The sequence below is a fragment of the Haliotis rubra genome, unplaced genomic scaffold, assembly GCF_003918875.1.
Source record: "Haliotis rubra isolate DU_JTF1 unplaced genomic scaffold, ASM391887v1 Scf354, whole genome shotgun sequence".
NCBI classification, from domain to species: domain Eukaryota; kingdom Metazoa; phylum Mollusca; class Gastropoda; order Lepetellida; family Haliotidae; genus Haliotis; species Haliotis rubra.
In genome coordinates this window covers 58598-73296 of record NW_025767029.1, presented here as the reverse complement: position 1 = coordinate 73296, position 14699 = coordinate 58598, and the positions used below count along the sequence as shown (strand labels likewise).

The 14699-nt window shown below is 46.0% G+C and overlaps 1 protein-coding gene across 1 annotated transcript; it reads right to left on the bottom strand.

Annotated features, from left to right (window-relative positions):
- Window positions 1-927: 927 nt before the first annotated feature.
- On the bottom strand, window positions 928-13953 carry LOC124285187 (ketohexokinase-like). The gene is given in 8 exon segments (XM_046721375.1): window positions 928-1391; window positions 2336-2450; window positions 3195-3318; window positions 3513-3591; window positions 5454-5588; window positions 12714-12830; window positions 13834-13856; window positions 13858-13953. Coding segments are annotated over 8 exon segments (927 nt in total). The 5' UTR covers window positions 13933-13953; the 3' UTR covers window positions 928-1132.
- Window positions 13954-14699: the final 746 nt, after the last annotated feature.

The window sequence follows — 14699 nt, the reverse complement described above, 5'->3', positions numbered from 1 at the left end:
TACCAAATGTGGTACCAGATTGGATCCATTCTCTTGATATGCTGCTGGAGGTGAGCAGTGAAGATTTGTGTATGACGATCACGCCCCCTGAGAAACACGCCGACCAACACGCCTTGCAGACAGGACAATGAAAGGTGTCATTATGAAGTCTCGATAGCTCTGTCTTGTGAACCTTCTTTGTACAACGTGGGGCAGGGTTTTGTCAGTTATAGAATGTCACCCCATACCTAAACCGATTCATCGGCGAATCTGTCTGTCTGTCCCAGATTGACATTGGCATTGCGTTCAACGTCTCCTGATACGACCACGCCAATCAAGGAGGTGTCACGTTAATCACAGTGTATGGCCTGCAGTGAGTACACACGTTGTGTGTGCACATTTGATGACTGTTAGCAATGTGTTGATTTGAAATGTGTCCTACAACACGTTGCTATCGAGTGTGGGGATCAGCTGCACTTGGACGATGATTAATTGTCCCACCGTAACTGTCATTATCCAGTTGCCGGATGAAAGTTTGCAGTCGTCTGATTCGCCGTTTGAGCATTACTTCGTAAAGCTTGACTTATAACTGAATTTGTGTTGTGTTGTGATACTGTAAGCAATATTCCAGTAGTATCACCACGACACACTAGAATGGGCACGCGTTGTCCGTATGTGGAGAACTGAAGCCTGACTAACGGCGTGGCGAACCAACGCTTTATCCACTCGGCGCCTATCGCCTCAGTTTGTTACAGCCATGTTATGTGTGTATGGTCGACAACAGTGTTACCTTTCTCAGTGGATCAGTATGCACTGGAGTTTCATTTCAGCTCCACTGGGATTCCACAACCCAGGCTGCTCATGAGGTGCTTGAAGGTTAATAGTCACACGTCATCTCAACCAACGTTATCATTAAACTGAAAACATGTAAAACAGACCCACGGCAAATTGCAATGTACATATTCTTTTCTTGCATTCAAAGCTTTTTCGTCTTGAGTACTATCTTGACATGATTAGACCTGACTAGTATTTTCAATCTGAAATATCCCTTCTCATTACCCAGGAAGAACAGAGCCACACAGTCTTACACACATGCACCTTACGGGGCAGCACCTCATCCATAGCGGAAGTTTACACGGGGGCATCCATACATTTAGGATTTCAGAGACGCTAATCCCTTTAGTCCTCTCATCCCGCACTTCATCCCGGCCACTTTACAGCCATGACCAATTGCCTCTGCTATAGATACTCCTCCGCCAGACAAGGAGAAAATAGATCCGGCAATGAATGTGTCACCAGCCGCCAAGGTGTCAACGACCCGTTCAAGTTTTACAGCAGGGGAGATAACTACGTCTGAATCTGACGACTTGGACGCAGCACCCTTGTCACCCCAAGCACAGATGACCGTGGCTCTGAAATAATGACAAGATAAATCATCAGCATGGAACAACACGGCGCATTTTACCATAAAATGGTGTCTGAAAATTTTCTCAAGATGTTTGCTGTTAAATGCCGAGATCAGCTATATCTGATCTACAGCTGTTGGAAATTAATCAGGACCAGACAAATCTGAGACTGAAAGACCGGTTTGCTTACCGCATTGGATCAGAAGCTTTTGAGACATTGCCAACCCAATAAGTCAAAATATGTGAGCGCTGTTTCTTTAGGGTTAGGTTAGGTTAGTGGCACTGCGGCATGTTGGTGGTCGACTCTGGACCAGATACACCAATGGCTGGCCCTAACTATATAACGATGTATTTTGTACTTTAACGTTAGGTGTATGGCTATTGTCATAGTATGCAAGTACAGTGTTTCCTTGATCACATTGTCAAATATCCTGCTGTTCACAAATATGTAAAACGGTCAAGACTAAGCCTGTATATGAAGTGTTACATGTTTACAGACTTTACCTCAGTAGTACACAGTACAGTACAGATAGCTTCATATAGTATACAAGTACAGTGTTTCCTTTGTCGCTCACTCTAACATGCTGTTCACAAATATGCAAATATGCATGTACAGTACAGGTAGCCTCATAGTACACAAGTACAGTGTTTCCTTGATCATATTGTCAAATATCATGCTATTTCCAAATATGTAAAATGGTCAAACTAAGCATGTATATGCACTCAGCAACATTCTAGATATATAAAGGTGGTCTGTAAATAATCAACCCTGAACGGGCCATGATATATGTCACCTCTTTCGACAACATAGCTAGCACAAAACTCTTTCGACAACAAAGCTAGCGCAAAACCATTTCTAACCTGGATTTTTATTGTTTGTCGGTTACAAAGGCCACACGGGTTTCAGATTACTGATATTAAGATATATATTGTACATATGTCCAACATACCCAGGTTTAGTCTTGGCGGAGAAGCCTGCAACAGCATCTTCCATGTTGTCATAGCCGAAATGCTGGGCAAACTCCTTACTCAGAAATAGGTAGTCCGGCAGTGCGAAGAGCTGCTCTGCAACACAACCTTTCTCAGTCTAAGTAAACTTAGGCTCAGTATTATTCGTTACACTGCTATATACTGATACTGAGTCTAACAAAACCTTGTGGAAGGTCGCGTCAGGTAACCTTTGAGCGACCTATGACCGTCCAATCAAACGCGAGACGACGGAACGGATTTAACCAATCAGACAACGGCTACTATTTAGGGTTCGGCGGGACTTACAAAATGGATTTATTCTTCCTCGGTCGCCAACACTGATCTCACAACAAATGAAAACCCGCATAAAACACAGATATATGACCTGCAGAATATACGCTTTTGGGTTTCTGTTGACATGGTTATCATTAGCGACTATTTCCGCAAACTGACAAAACGCTATTTTCAGTGACTGTTTACTCACGGTTGTGGCGTGCTCCATGTGCATCACTCGGAAGCGATCGTACGGAAAAAAGCAATCGGAATCGTTCAGGTACAAAACTTTTTCGAGGTAAAAGTTCAAAATGTATGCGCGAATGTCAACTTTCGCGATTTGGTAAGCTGTGTTCTGATTGGTCAATTGAAAACGTTACCTGACGCGACCTCCCACAAGGTTTTGTTAGACTCAGTATAGCAGTGTAACGAATAATACTGAGCCTAAGTTTACTTAGACTGAACTTTTCTGTGAGTGGTCATTATGATGTCTATGAGATAATGTCTGGGCAAACCCTGCGAGCTTATCTAAGACAAAATATATACTGCAAATCATTGTAAACTTACCACACCCGTTCCGACCTATTTTTTCAAACTCGACAGAGGTAACAATGCTGTGTAGTCCTGCTGTTTTATTATGATTCTGCACATGCTCCAACATTAGGGCGGTCTCCTGCACATTGGGCCGACACTGCAACAGCACAGCAAACGGTCAACGTCGTACAATAGTCTGTAGATGAAGGAGATGACTCCTAGAGGTTAAAGCCTTTGTCCCACCAAAGGTCGGATTCGATCAAACACGGGCGTATCGTGGGAATTCGGGAGAAATATGTCTGTATAACGCACATGATGATCAGACGCGATGTTTACAAGTTTAGCACAAACCTCGAAATGTATCCATTTATATTTGTTCCTGGAAAGATCTATTGCCGTGAAGTCGTCCGCATTGGCTTCTCTCAGATTGCTGGAAGAAGACAACACATTTATACATTAACAGCAATGCTACTGTTTTTCATCAGTGTGTATAGTGTAGCAGTGTAATGATTATCGCGGTATGAACTTGATTGAAGTGCACTGATAATGGTCAGTTGACCTTGATTTAGATTGACCTCCCTTTGTTGTTTTATAGTCCAAACTCCGTCCCGGTGCTTGACACATTCATTACCTTCCTCGAATAGAGGGTTCCTCTGTGTGTCTTGCATTCATTACGATGTTTGAGTCCAGTATATACGATCCGATTTTCGAGAAGGCGTGCAGGACGACAGGAAGATTCGAGACGTTCCTTCTACACCGTGACTTATCTACTCTCACAGTAAAGACTGGATACCTATCGGAAAACACACGGACATATCTACCCGTTCCCAGCATTGATTTCTAGAGTGTTCCAGGGTGCTTCTGTCAACAGTGAAAGAAGTGAAATGCTGTACATTCGTGGGTGCACTAACATTTGTAATTGAGCCTTTGTTCATTGTTTTGTACCATACATTTCGCTGCATTGCCTTTTATGTTGGTAAACCAACTTGTGTGTGTTGAAATATAGTTTCATTGTTCATTAATCTTGTATGTTCATCACTGGCATGGATTGTCTGGTCCAGACTCGATTATTTACAGACCGCCGCCATATAGGTGGAACATTGCTGGGTGCGGCGCAAAACAAAACAAAAATGTTAAATTGATATCACATTTTATGCTGTTTACGTAACAATTTCAGGGTTTACCCTCGCATTTCAATTCTGGAATCAAAATCAGTACTGGAAACAGCAGTATGATTGGCAATAGAGAGGCATATAATTGCATTGTCGGCTGTTGCTTACTGATCAAGTCTGACCCAGGACAATCAGCACGCAAATGAACACTAGTCTGAACATCGACTCGAACTTGAAGACACCCAATCAAATATGCAACCACTGAAACCGACGGTTCTATAATGAACCGGCCCTTACGGACAACACAGGCTGGTCAGCCAAAGTCGGAGTGGTTTGGCTTAATTTGGACAACGCCGGGTTGTGTCAGTATGCAGTATTGTTTGCCGTTTGACTGACTTGTCACTATGCAGTATTGTTTGCCGTTTGACTTACGTGTCAGTATGCAGTATTGCAGTTTGACTGACCTGTTAGTATACAGTATTGGTTTCAGTTTGACTGACTTGTCAGTATGCAGTATTGCAGTTTGACTGACTTGTTAGTATGCAGTATTGGTTTCAGTTTGACTGACTTGTCAGTATGCAGTATTGCAGTTTGACTGACTTGTCAGTATGCAGTATTACAGTTTGACTTACTTGTTAGAATGCAGTATTGTTTGCAGTTTGACTGACTTGTCAGTATGCAGTATTGCAGTTTGACTGACTTGTCAGTATGCAGTATTACAGTTTGACTGACTTGTTAGAATGCAGTATTGTTTGCAGTTTGACTGACTTGTCAGTATGCAGTATTGCAGTTTGACTGACTTGTCAGTATGCAGTATTGCAGTTTGACTGACTTGTCAGTATGCAGTATTACAGTTTGACTGACTTGTTAGAATGCAGTATTGTTTGCAGTTTGACTGCCTTGTCAGTATGCAGTATTACAGTTTGACTTACTTGTTAGAATGCAGTATTGTTTGCAGTTTGACTGCCTTGTCAGTTTGCAGTATTAGTTTCAGTTTCACTGACTTGTCAGTATGCAGTATTACAGTTTGACTGACTTGTTAGAATGCAGTATTGGTTTCAGTTTGACTGACTTGTTAGTATGCATTATTGGTTTCAGTTTGACTGACTTGTTAGTATGCAGTATTGGTTTCAGTTTGACTGATTTGTTAGTATGCATTATTGGTTTCAGTTTGACTGACTTGTTAGTATGCAGTATGGTTCTGGAGCCGTTGCGGGTGTTGACGATGACCACAGACAGTGGGCAGGACGTGTCCGGGCACACAACGATGTGGTCAAGGCTGACCCCGTAGCTGGCAAAATCCTCCCTGAGAAACCTGGAAAAAACACTCAGCGTTACGGTAGAATTTTGTTCAGTTGAGACATGTTATCTTTCAGTCCAACCATGGAAGATTATATGGCCGAAAAGAGGTAAATACGGATCAGGTGGTCACACCATTAAATCCACTTACAAACCCTTAGCCAACTTTAAACGTAGTCAAATTCGTTTCATCGTAATTAGCTTGAGTAGTATACACAATGGGGCTACGGGACCAGGAAGTCCCTAATCCCGTAGCTCCATTGTGTATACTACTACTGAGGTGCATGCCAAATTTGATGAAAATCGGTCGAATAGTTTAGGAAATAATCACTTTTTAGTGAGCATGGGGTCGGTCTGGCGAAAGGCTAACAATCCAACGTATAGTCGTTCTTGTTATATATTATTGAGGCGAGAGGTGTTTTCGGCCGAATGAAACGCAGCTCTCGGCAGTTCCCCCGAGCTGCCTTGCTACCATCTCCTTAGGACGTACTTGTAGCGATGTGTCAGCTGTCTGAAGGTGAATGAAACGCAGGTCTCGACAGTCATCACCTCGCTACCGTCTCGGGGATTGCTTTGAGCGAGCGCTAAGGACGAGTATAAGTGGGTGTGTGTGTGCGTGTGTGTCTCGGCTCGGCTATGATGATGCACGGCTGGCTGACTAGCGAGGCTACAGATGTATTAAGGTGAATGAAACGCATCTCTCGGCAGTTCCTGCCGGGGGGTCGCCTCGCTGCCGTCTCGGTATCACCGAGCGAGTGCTGTGAGCCAGTCGCAGTGTGTGTGTGTGTCAGCTCGGCTTGTACAGCCGACCGGTTGGCTGGGTGGCTGGGCTACGTTATGTTGATTTCCACTAAATCATACGCAAGCTCTCGGCAGTCCCCTCCTGTCGCCTCGCTGCCGTTTCGGTAGTACTGAGCGAGCGCTGTGGGTGAGTCGCAGTGTGTGTGTGTCTTGGTTGGCTTGTACCCCCGACCGGCTGGCTGGCTGGCTGGCTGGAGGGCTGGTTACGTTATGTTGATTTGTGCAAAATCATACCGCAGCTCTCAGCAGTTTCCCTGGGTCACTGCAGCTCTCAGCAGTTTCCCTGGGTCACTGCAGCTCTCAGCAGTTTCCCTGGGTCACCTCGTTGCCGTCTCGGTAGCATTGAGCGAGCGCTGTGGGCGAGTCAAAGTGTGTGTGTCTCGGCTCGGCTATACACCTACAGCTCGCTGAGCTGGCTGGCCGGCTGGCTACGTTATGTTGATGTCCGCGAAACAGTTTATTGTGAATCTCCTATGATTTGTTTGTTTTTTGTAATGAAGGCTTGTCGGGCCTGTTGCTTCCCTTGTTCTATGATTTTTTTTTTCTCGTCTTCACGAGCTTTTTTACGAGACTTGGTCCGAATCTCTTGTTTCATTCTGTGATATTTTGTGATTTCTGTTAGCACCAAACGAAAAACTCTTCTTCGGAGATTTTAGAGTTGGTGAGCGCAGTGGAAATATGATCGTCTATCGTGTTTAACTTCGCTTCGGCTAGAATTCTAATTTCGTCTTGTTTCAATGCTTTACGTTGCTGTCTGCGAGATACGAACTTATGGGTTAATCCCATCAACCCTGCAACTCCGGCTGTTATTTCGATGCCTAGCACCACGGGTGCGGCCACGATGGTGGATAATAACCCGATACCTGCCACGCCTAATCCCATGCTGACTGAAACCAGAGCGCTGTCAACACCGTCCATTGAATTGACGGCCCTGCGTGTTTCTGGAGACGGCCGTGGTCTTGACGTCGTCCAGGTGGAACAGCCTGCCACGGAACACTGGGGTTTATGTCCATTCGTCCTTGTCGTTGCGGATCAGGTCGTATCGTGTGTTGTTGACCGCTCCTTCTGTATCGACGAAATCGCCTAGGTCGTTGTTCTTACCACCACCACCAGCGGCAGTAGAGGGCAGCAGTTTGACGCGTTGGTAATGTTCTTTTTCAGTTGCAAGGAGTACAGTTTGCCGTCGACTCTGGGTTCGTCGAATCCGCGCGTGCCCCCGAGATCGGAGATCGCTATGTTGGCGCATTTTCTAATGCGTGTTCCTCGACCTTGAGACTCCGTCATTGTCGGATGTGCAGCGTCGCACTTAGATATCCTATACTTACGGGATCGTGTTTAATGTCTACAACAGATATTTTCAATTCCGTGATGTTGCCTCGGATTAATTTCTTGTACTGCCGCGACGAAAACAATTCGGTTCTGCCGTCGTTGTATTTTTCCGTTTTCACCGGCACGGCTCTCAGCAGTGTTGAAGGTCATTCGCCTTGAACGTTGTCGGTCGTGCTCAGCTGATCGAGATGAATGCACAGTTCACGATACAGAACGAGATCGGGTAATTTCGTGCCGGTCACGATGATTTCCGGTGATAAGTCATTCAACGTAAACCCGAGCATTTAAGCCAACGGCCGACTGAGTCTCAAGTCATTGATTCCGTTGTTGGCTGTAGTAGCCGTCCGTTATTTGGTGCGGGTGTTATTGACGAACAGCTTGTTGTTTCTGCCGTTGATGTTGGTCCATCGCCGGTAGTAGGTGATATCGCAGAGCCCGACTTCGAGCTGACCGGACGTGTTATCGATCGTGTGCAGCAGTTGAATGGACTCGTTATTCCCGGAAGCGTCACGTACATATTGAAAAAGTAGATATGTATACTATATATAACAATTCAAATATGTACAAACTGGGAGTGTTTCATTCTAAAAGTAATAATATAAGTGCTATCAACCTCACACAACCAAGTATTGTGGTCGATGCAAAGGATGGTTTACATTTCATGGTTCGGTTCATCGACGTGTTTAAAAATTACGTGTTTTTGGTCACGAATGTGAAAACGGTACACGCTTGGTTTAACAACCCGATGCAGTTCTGGCAGTTCCCGATCAATTCAATTTCGCCGTGTGGTGCGCGACCACCGGGTGCGGCGTGACGTTGAACGACACTCGTCGTGACAATCCATACGATCGACGTGCGTACCACTGCGGTTGCGATCAATTCGAACTAGATCCGAAGACGGCCGATTGACGTTTGCCGGGTCCGAACCCTGGTTTGGGGATTCCCATCGTTCACAACATGTCTCTCGTGGAAGCCAGCAAACAGCTAGTGAAAGATTGGGGTTACAAGTCGTATCATTATGTCACAACGAACGAGTGGAATGACGATTACATGGCTTTCAACGACAGCAAGGATTACCTTGTTGGAGGTTTGAGCAGGGACCCGTGGACGATTTGAAAATGTTCATGCTGGACACTTCGAAAGGGTTTACTCGTGCCGGTGTCGTCAGTTTGAACGATTCGATTCGAATGTAGATGCGGGCCGTGCTGGGCGCTCAGACGCAAACGCATTCCAGCATCGTGGGTCGTGAAGGGACGGCTTACGATGCGCAGAAACAGTTCGTGACTAACATCGAGGATGCCATTGCTAGACCGGTCGATCTACCGAGTTCCATCGAACACTAGGAAAACGCGCTGGAATACCCCCGTTCGAAAGTCGACTACATGTTCGGCATGAGACTGTACATGGCTCCGAGCGACATGCAACTGAGGGTGAACAGAGCGGTAGGCTACAACAATGAAACCGTCATCGTCATTGGCGATCAAAAGTTGGGCTGTGTTGAGTCATGCCGCAGTATGAAAGGGGCATCGTGGCACCGACACCTGAAGAAGTAGAACCACCACGACAGCAACAACAACAACAGCAGCAGCTGCCCCCACACGTGCACACAAACAATCAGCGGCACGTCGATCGCAAAACAGCGCTGGTGGTCGGCTAGATCACAGTAGGACTGTGTCTCATTTGCTTAAAAATTCCTTAGCTGCGACGTACAACAGACCTGCCACGGCGACGATGAAAGCCCACAGGTTTTGACCGAGCCACGTGACGGTTTTCGACAAGAAGCCTAACAACCAGGAAACGATGCTGCCCAAGATGACAGGCAGCGCTCCGGCGACTTTGCCGACCAGTTTAGCCAGGGCTTCGCCGAGAGATTTCAAATACTTTTTGATCCAGTCTCTGACGTCCTCACTTGATGATGGGCTTGGTGGTGTACCACCACCACCCGTCAGCGATACGACCAGGGTCGATGTGATGAAGCCCAAAGCTGTCAGAACGCTGGCGATGGTGATGCCTTGTTCCCGGAACAGAATTCGGATCCTGTCGGCCAATGTGGTGTCCTCGTTCAAGACTCGGTCGATGGTTTCGTGCACGCGGCTAATTTGCTCCCTGTTGGAGGAAGCGGCTTCCAATCGGGTCCGTCTCTCTTCTTCCAGGTCACACAAACTTTTCTCCGTGGTTTCGTCGTCGTCCACGATCTTGAGTTTTCTTTTCTCGCGAGCGATGTGCTCGTCGATTTTGTTCAGTTTACCCATGTTGTTCACGAGTTTTATATTAAACTTATAAAGTACATAGTTTCAAAATAAACAATGTCGCAATATGGACGAAAGCTAGATACTTTCCGAAGATTGAGAGAGCCGCTTGGTGTCAAAGCCGTGCGTCAGTCGGTGACGAGGTGCGGGAACGAGGTGCTGAGCATCGTCGACAGCAACATGTTTTTCATTTACATGGGCCTGTGGAGAACCTCGAACGAACACGATGACATGTTGTATCAAGGAATATGTCATGATAACGACCAATCGAACAACCAACATGTGGGAAAAGTTTACGTGCCAGACCAGCTTGGCAATATAATGACAGGAAAAAAAGCCGTCGCCGAGGCGTACGGAATCGGTTTTGCATACTGCTCGACTTCAAGCTGCTGGAGGGGCACATGCCGTTTTAACAGGTCGCACTGGGCGACCGGCTGGAATTCGAACTCACGTTCAACGACTACAGCAAAGTTATCTTCACGCCGGATGGCACCGAGGCCAGCTACATCTCGCTGGAGGTCGACATGGTCACGAGCACGGGAACTGGCGCAGCAGATTCGCAACCTGTACTCGGGGAAAGCTGTCCATCCTGTCAGATCGCGTGTTGCGGCACCGGACGATTGTCAAGGACAAGAGCGACACGCTGTTGAACATTAAACTGAACGTGCCGGCTCGATCAATGAAAGGCATCTTGATCATTCCTGTGGCAGAATACGAGCCGTTTCAAAGAGAAAGCGAACTCACTTGGAATCCCGAGATCACAAAAGTGGAAGTGGCTGTCTAGGGCATGCCCAACCAGCTTTTCCGTGCCCAACCAGCCGGAGCCTCGGTTCATCCCGAGAAGAAAATTCGACATTTCAGCGCCGAATCGCTTTCACCAAGCCAACCTCCTGTTCCTACCTCACGACAGGGTGAGGCGTAAAACCTACAAGTACGCCCTGACAGTCGCCGACGTCGCCAGTCGCTACAAGGAAGCCGAACCGTTGATGACCAAAGGTTCGAACGAAGTCACCAAAGCCTTAGAACGCATATACAAACGCAGTCGCTTGACCTGGCCTGCCGTATTGCAAATCGATCCCGGGACGCGAGTTCATGGGAGCCGTGTCACAACGGCTGTCCAAGCACAAAGTCCAGGTGAGACAAGGTGTGTCAGGAGCTCACCGAAGCCAAGCCATAGTCGAAAGATTCAATTGCACCTTAGCCGAACGTCTGTTCTCACATCAGTACTCGCAGGATTTAATGGATCCCAAAAACAGAAACACGGAATGGGTCGTACACTTACCGCGAGTGGTGGATGCCACCAACAACGAAGTCACCAGACTCGTGAGCAAGAGACCCGTCGAAGCCATCAACATGAAATCTGTCGAATCGTCGTCGGCAATGGCACGTCGCGATAAAACAGAGAAAACATTACCGGACCGGTCAGCGTTAGGTACTTGTACCAGCCGGGAGAATACGAGGGAGACAGCAGAAAACACACAACCGATCCGATATGGTCATGAAAACGTACAACGTAGACCTTGTCGACATCAAAGACGGCGAACCGAACTTGTACTACTTGAAAGACGGCCCGCCGAGAGCATTGGTCAGAGAGGAGTTGATGATCGTACCTCACGACACAGTCGCTTTTAGATCGCCCACTGTATGATAATTCTCATGACTATTTGTGTGTGCTATTAGGTTGTGGTATGCTATGTTGCTAGAGACGCAAAGTTAACACAACAATATGTCAGAGTTGTATTTTCTCAGAATAGTGAGCCCAGCTCTGTAAAAACCTTTACACCCCGGAGGACGCTGATAGCACTTGCAAATGAAAGCTACTTATCGATCTAGGCTGTACCACTGTCGATAGAGAGAGACGACCCATCATCATACTAACCATATTTTTACCCCTCCAGGAGCAATGGATCTTAAAAAATTTAGGAATCTGGTCCAAAACTATCATTACATAATGTAGCCAACAGCCAGCCAGCTCTACAGCGAGCTGCACATGGTGAATTATAGCTGAGACACACACGCACACACACACTTATACTCGTCCTTAGCGCTCGCTCAAAGCAACCCCCGAGACGGTAGCGAGGTGATGACTGCCGAGACCTGCGTTTCATTCACCTTCAGACAGCTGACACATCGCTACAAGTACGTCCTAAGGAGATGGTAGCAAGGCAGCTCGGGGGAACTGCCGAGAGCTGCGTTTCATTCGGCTGAAAACACCTTTCGCCTCGATAATATATAACAAGTACGACAATACTTTGGATTGTTAGCCTTTCGCCAGACCGACCCTATGCTCATTAAAAAGTGATTATTTCCTAAACTATTCGACAGATTTTCGTGAAATTTTGCATGCATCTCGGCAGATAGTTACGCTATAGCAAAACGGCATTGGGAACACTCTCGATGACTTCATTACATTAATTAAGACTTAATTACGACAAAAAGTTGGACATTTTGCCTTTTCCCGACTGACCCCATGCTCACTTAAAAGTCAATATTTCAAAAAAACTATTCGACCGATTTTCGTCAAATTTGGCATGCACCTCAGTAGTAGTATACACAATGGGGCTACGGGATTAGGGACTTCCCAAGGACTCAATTTAAAACTTGAGTCCTTGGGGGGGACCTGGTCCCGTAGTCCCATTGTGTATACTACTGTTTGGTTATTACAGTTATCTCATTCAGTACTTTAAATGTCGTCATTATAGTTACTAGAAAAAGGTGCGTAGTCACCACAAACATATTTGGGACTCCGAGGGTTGTATTACCTTAGTTCTTGAGATTGTGCTACCGTTCCGAAATATTCCACTGGTTGCCCCAGTAACGCCAAAACTGATGACGTGTTTGATGCGTTGCCACCACGTTGCCATATGCAATCCAAACACCTGTTGCAAATAATAGTAGAAAATGTGATCTTATCTAGATGCTGTCTATTTTTTACATATTAAAAAAACTCCGAACTTGCACATGTGAAACTTTACATCGTGTTAAATCTAACTTTGTTCAATCGATGCATTATCCGAGACTGAGAGAGTTACTGGTAGGACAGGGAATGTCTACAAAGGTATTTGACTGGATCAAAATTATATTCTAGTTTTAATTCCTGGTAGGTGTACGAGGTCCCCATCTCCAAAGGAGCCGGAATTCGCCCGTTCGTTCCACAGCCCTATGGTTGTAGGTTCGAATCCAAGGCAAGCTTATAAATCAAGGTGTGACGACGCGTGTTCCTAAGATTCATATCCGCGTGGAGCCCTGCATCACCTTAGGCTTGCTTCCCACATCAATCTGGCACACCGTGATATAAGTGGAATACTTTTTTAAATCAGCGCTATCACACACGCACGCACGCACGCACGCACACACACGCACGCACAATGCCTACAGTTTCAAAGCGAAACACTACAGTGGCACTTTCCAGTTCTTGTAACATTTTCCTTGTCTTGTATATTTTACCAAAGAAAGTGAAATCCCAGCCTACATACCGAGGCATTTTGTGTATGCACGTAACATCACAAGACGTGGTAGATTCAATACGCTGTGACACGATATGAACTGCTCCGTTATTACTATATGTTCACTAGGCGCCTGTGATAACTGAAAGAGTACGGTTTTCGACGCTTTTAACAATATTCCAGCAATATCACTGCAGATCCATTTTACAATTTGCAGACACAGCGGCCGAAACAGTAAACACCACCACAGGGCGAACCTCGGATGCGAACCCGCCATTATGGGTTTCTGGCACATCAAAGGGACGCAACTCTACACACCGAATTCCGGCCCCTCAGAAAACTTGGTCACGTGTGCCCTTTCATTCTTCATACTCCCTGCATTTCGCTGAAGTACAATCCTGTTTTCTACTGATGATGAGATGGGTTGTGTGCTCACCGTTGGTCGGAGTCTTCCTGGGGGGTAGTGTTCAACCATCTTCACTATATCCAGACACACCAGCCCCACGCACAGCACGCGCTTCCCATCACGTGACATCGTACACAGTCGAACGTAGTGGATCACTGCACATATCAACCATATGCTGGTTCAACATCTCCAGGCAGTAATAGAAGTGCATGATATTGTAACCCAACACAATTAAATATTTGAAAGGCATTTAGAAGTTGAATGCATAAGAAGAGCAAGATTTATGGATGTCAACTTCTTTATTGTGAATGACACAACGTTTCGGAGTGTATGCTTGCTCTTATGCTTGCTCACCTGATGAAGGAGCAAGCATACACCCCGAAACGTTGTGTCATTCACAATAAAGAAGTTGACATCCATAAATCTTGCTTTTCTCCTTCTAAATTAGTTAGGGGATCACCATACTGTGGCTTCTGTGTACAGCTGGGTTACCTGCAGATCTAACCGCGCTCATTTGAAATATGAGTGGGTGAGTGAGTTTAGTATTCCAGCTATATGGCGGCGGTCTGTAAATAATCGAGTCTGGACCAGACAATCCAGTGATCAACAGCATGAGCATCGATCTGCGCAATTGGGAACCGATAACATGTGTCAACCAAGTCAGCGAGCCTGACCACCCGATCCCGTTAGTCGCCTCTTACGACAAGCATGGGTTACTGAAGATCAATATTCTAACCCGAACCTTCACGGGTCATTTGAAATATGAACGGAATACCCACTGCAATAGAACTTTTCTATCGTGATTTCCGACTCAAATACAGTCACACTTGAATACTGCAGTAACCGCACATTTCCATTTCACAGTCTAAGTAAACTTAGTATAGCAGTGTAACGAA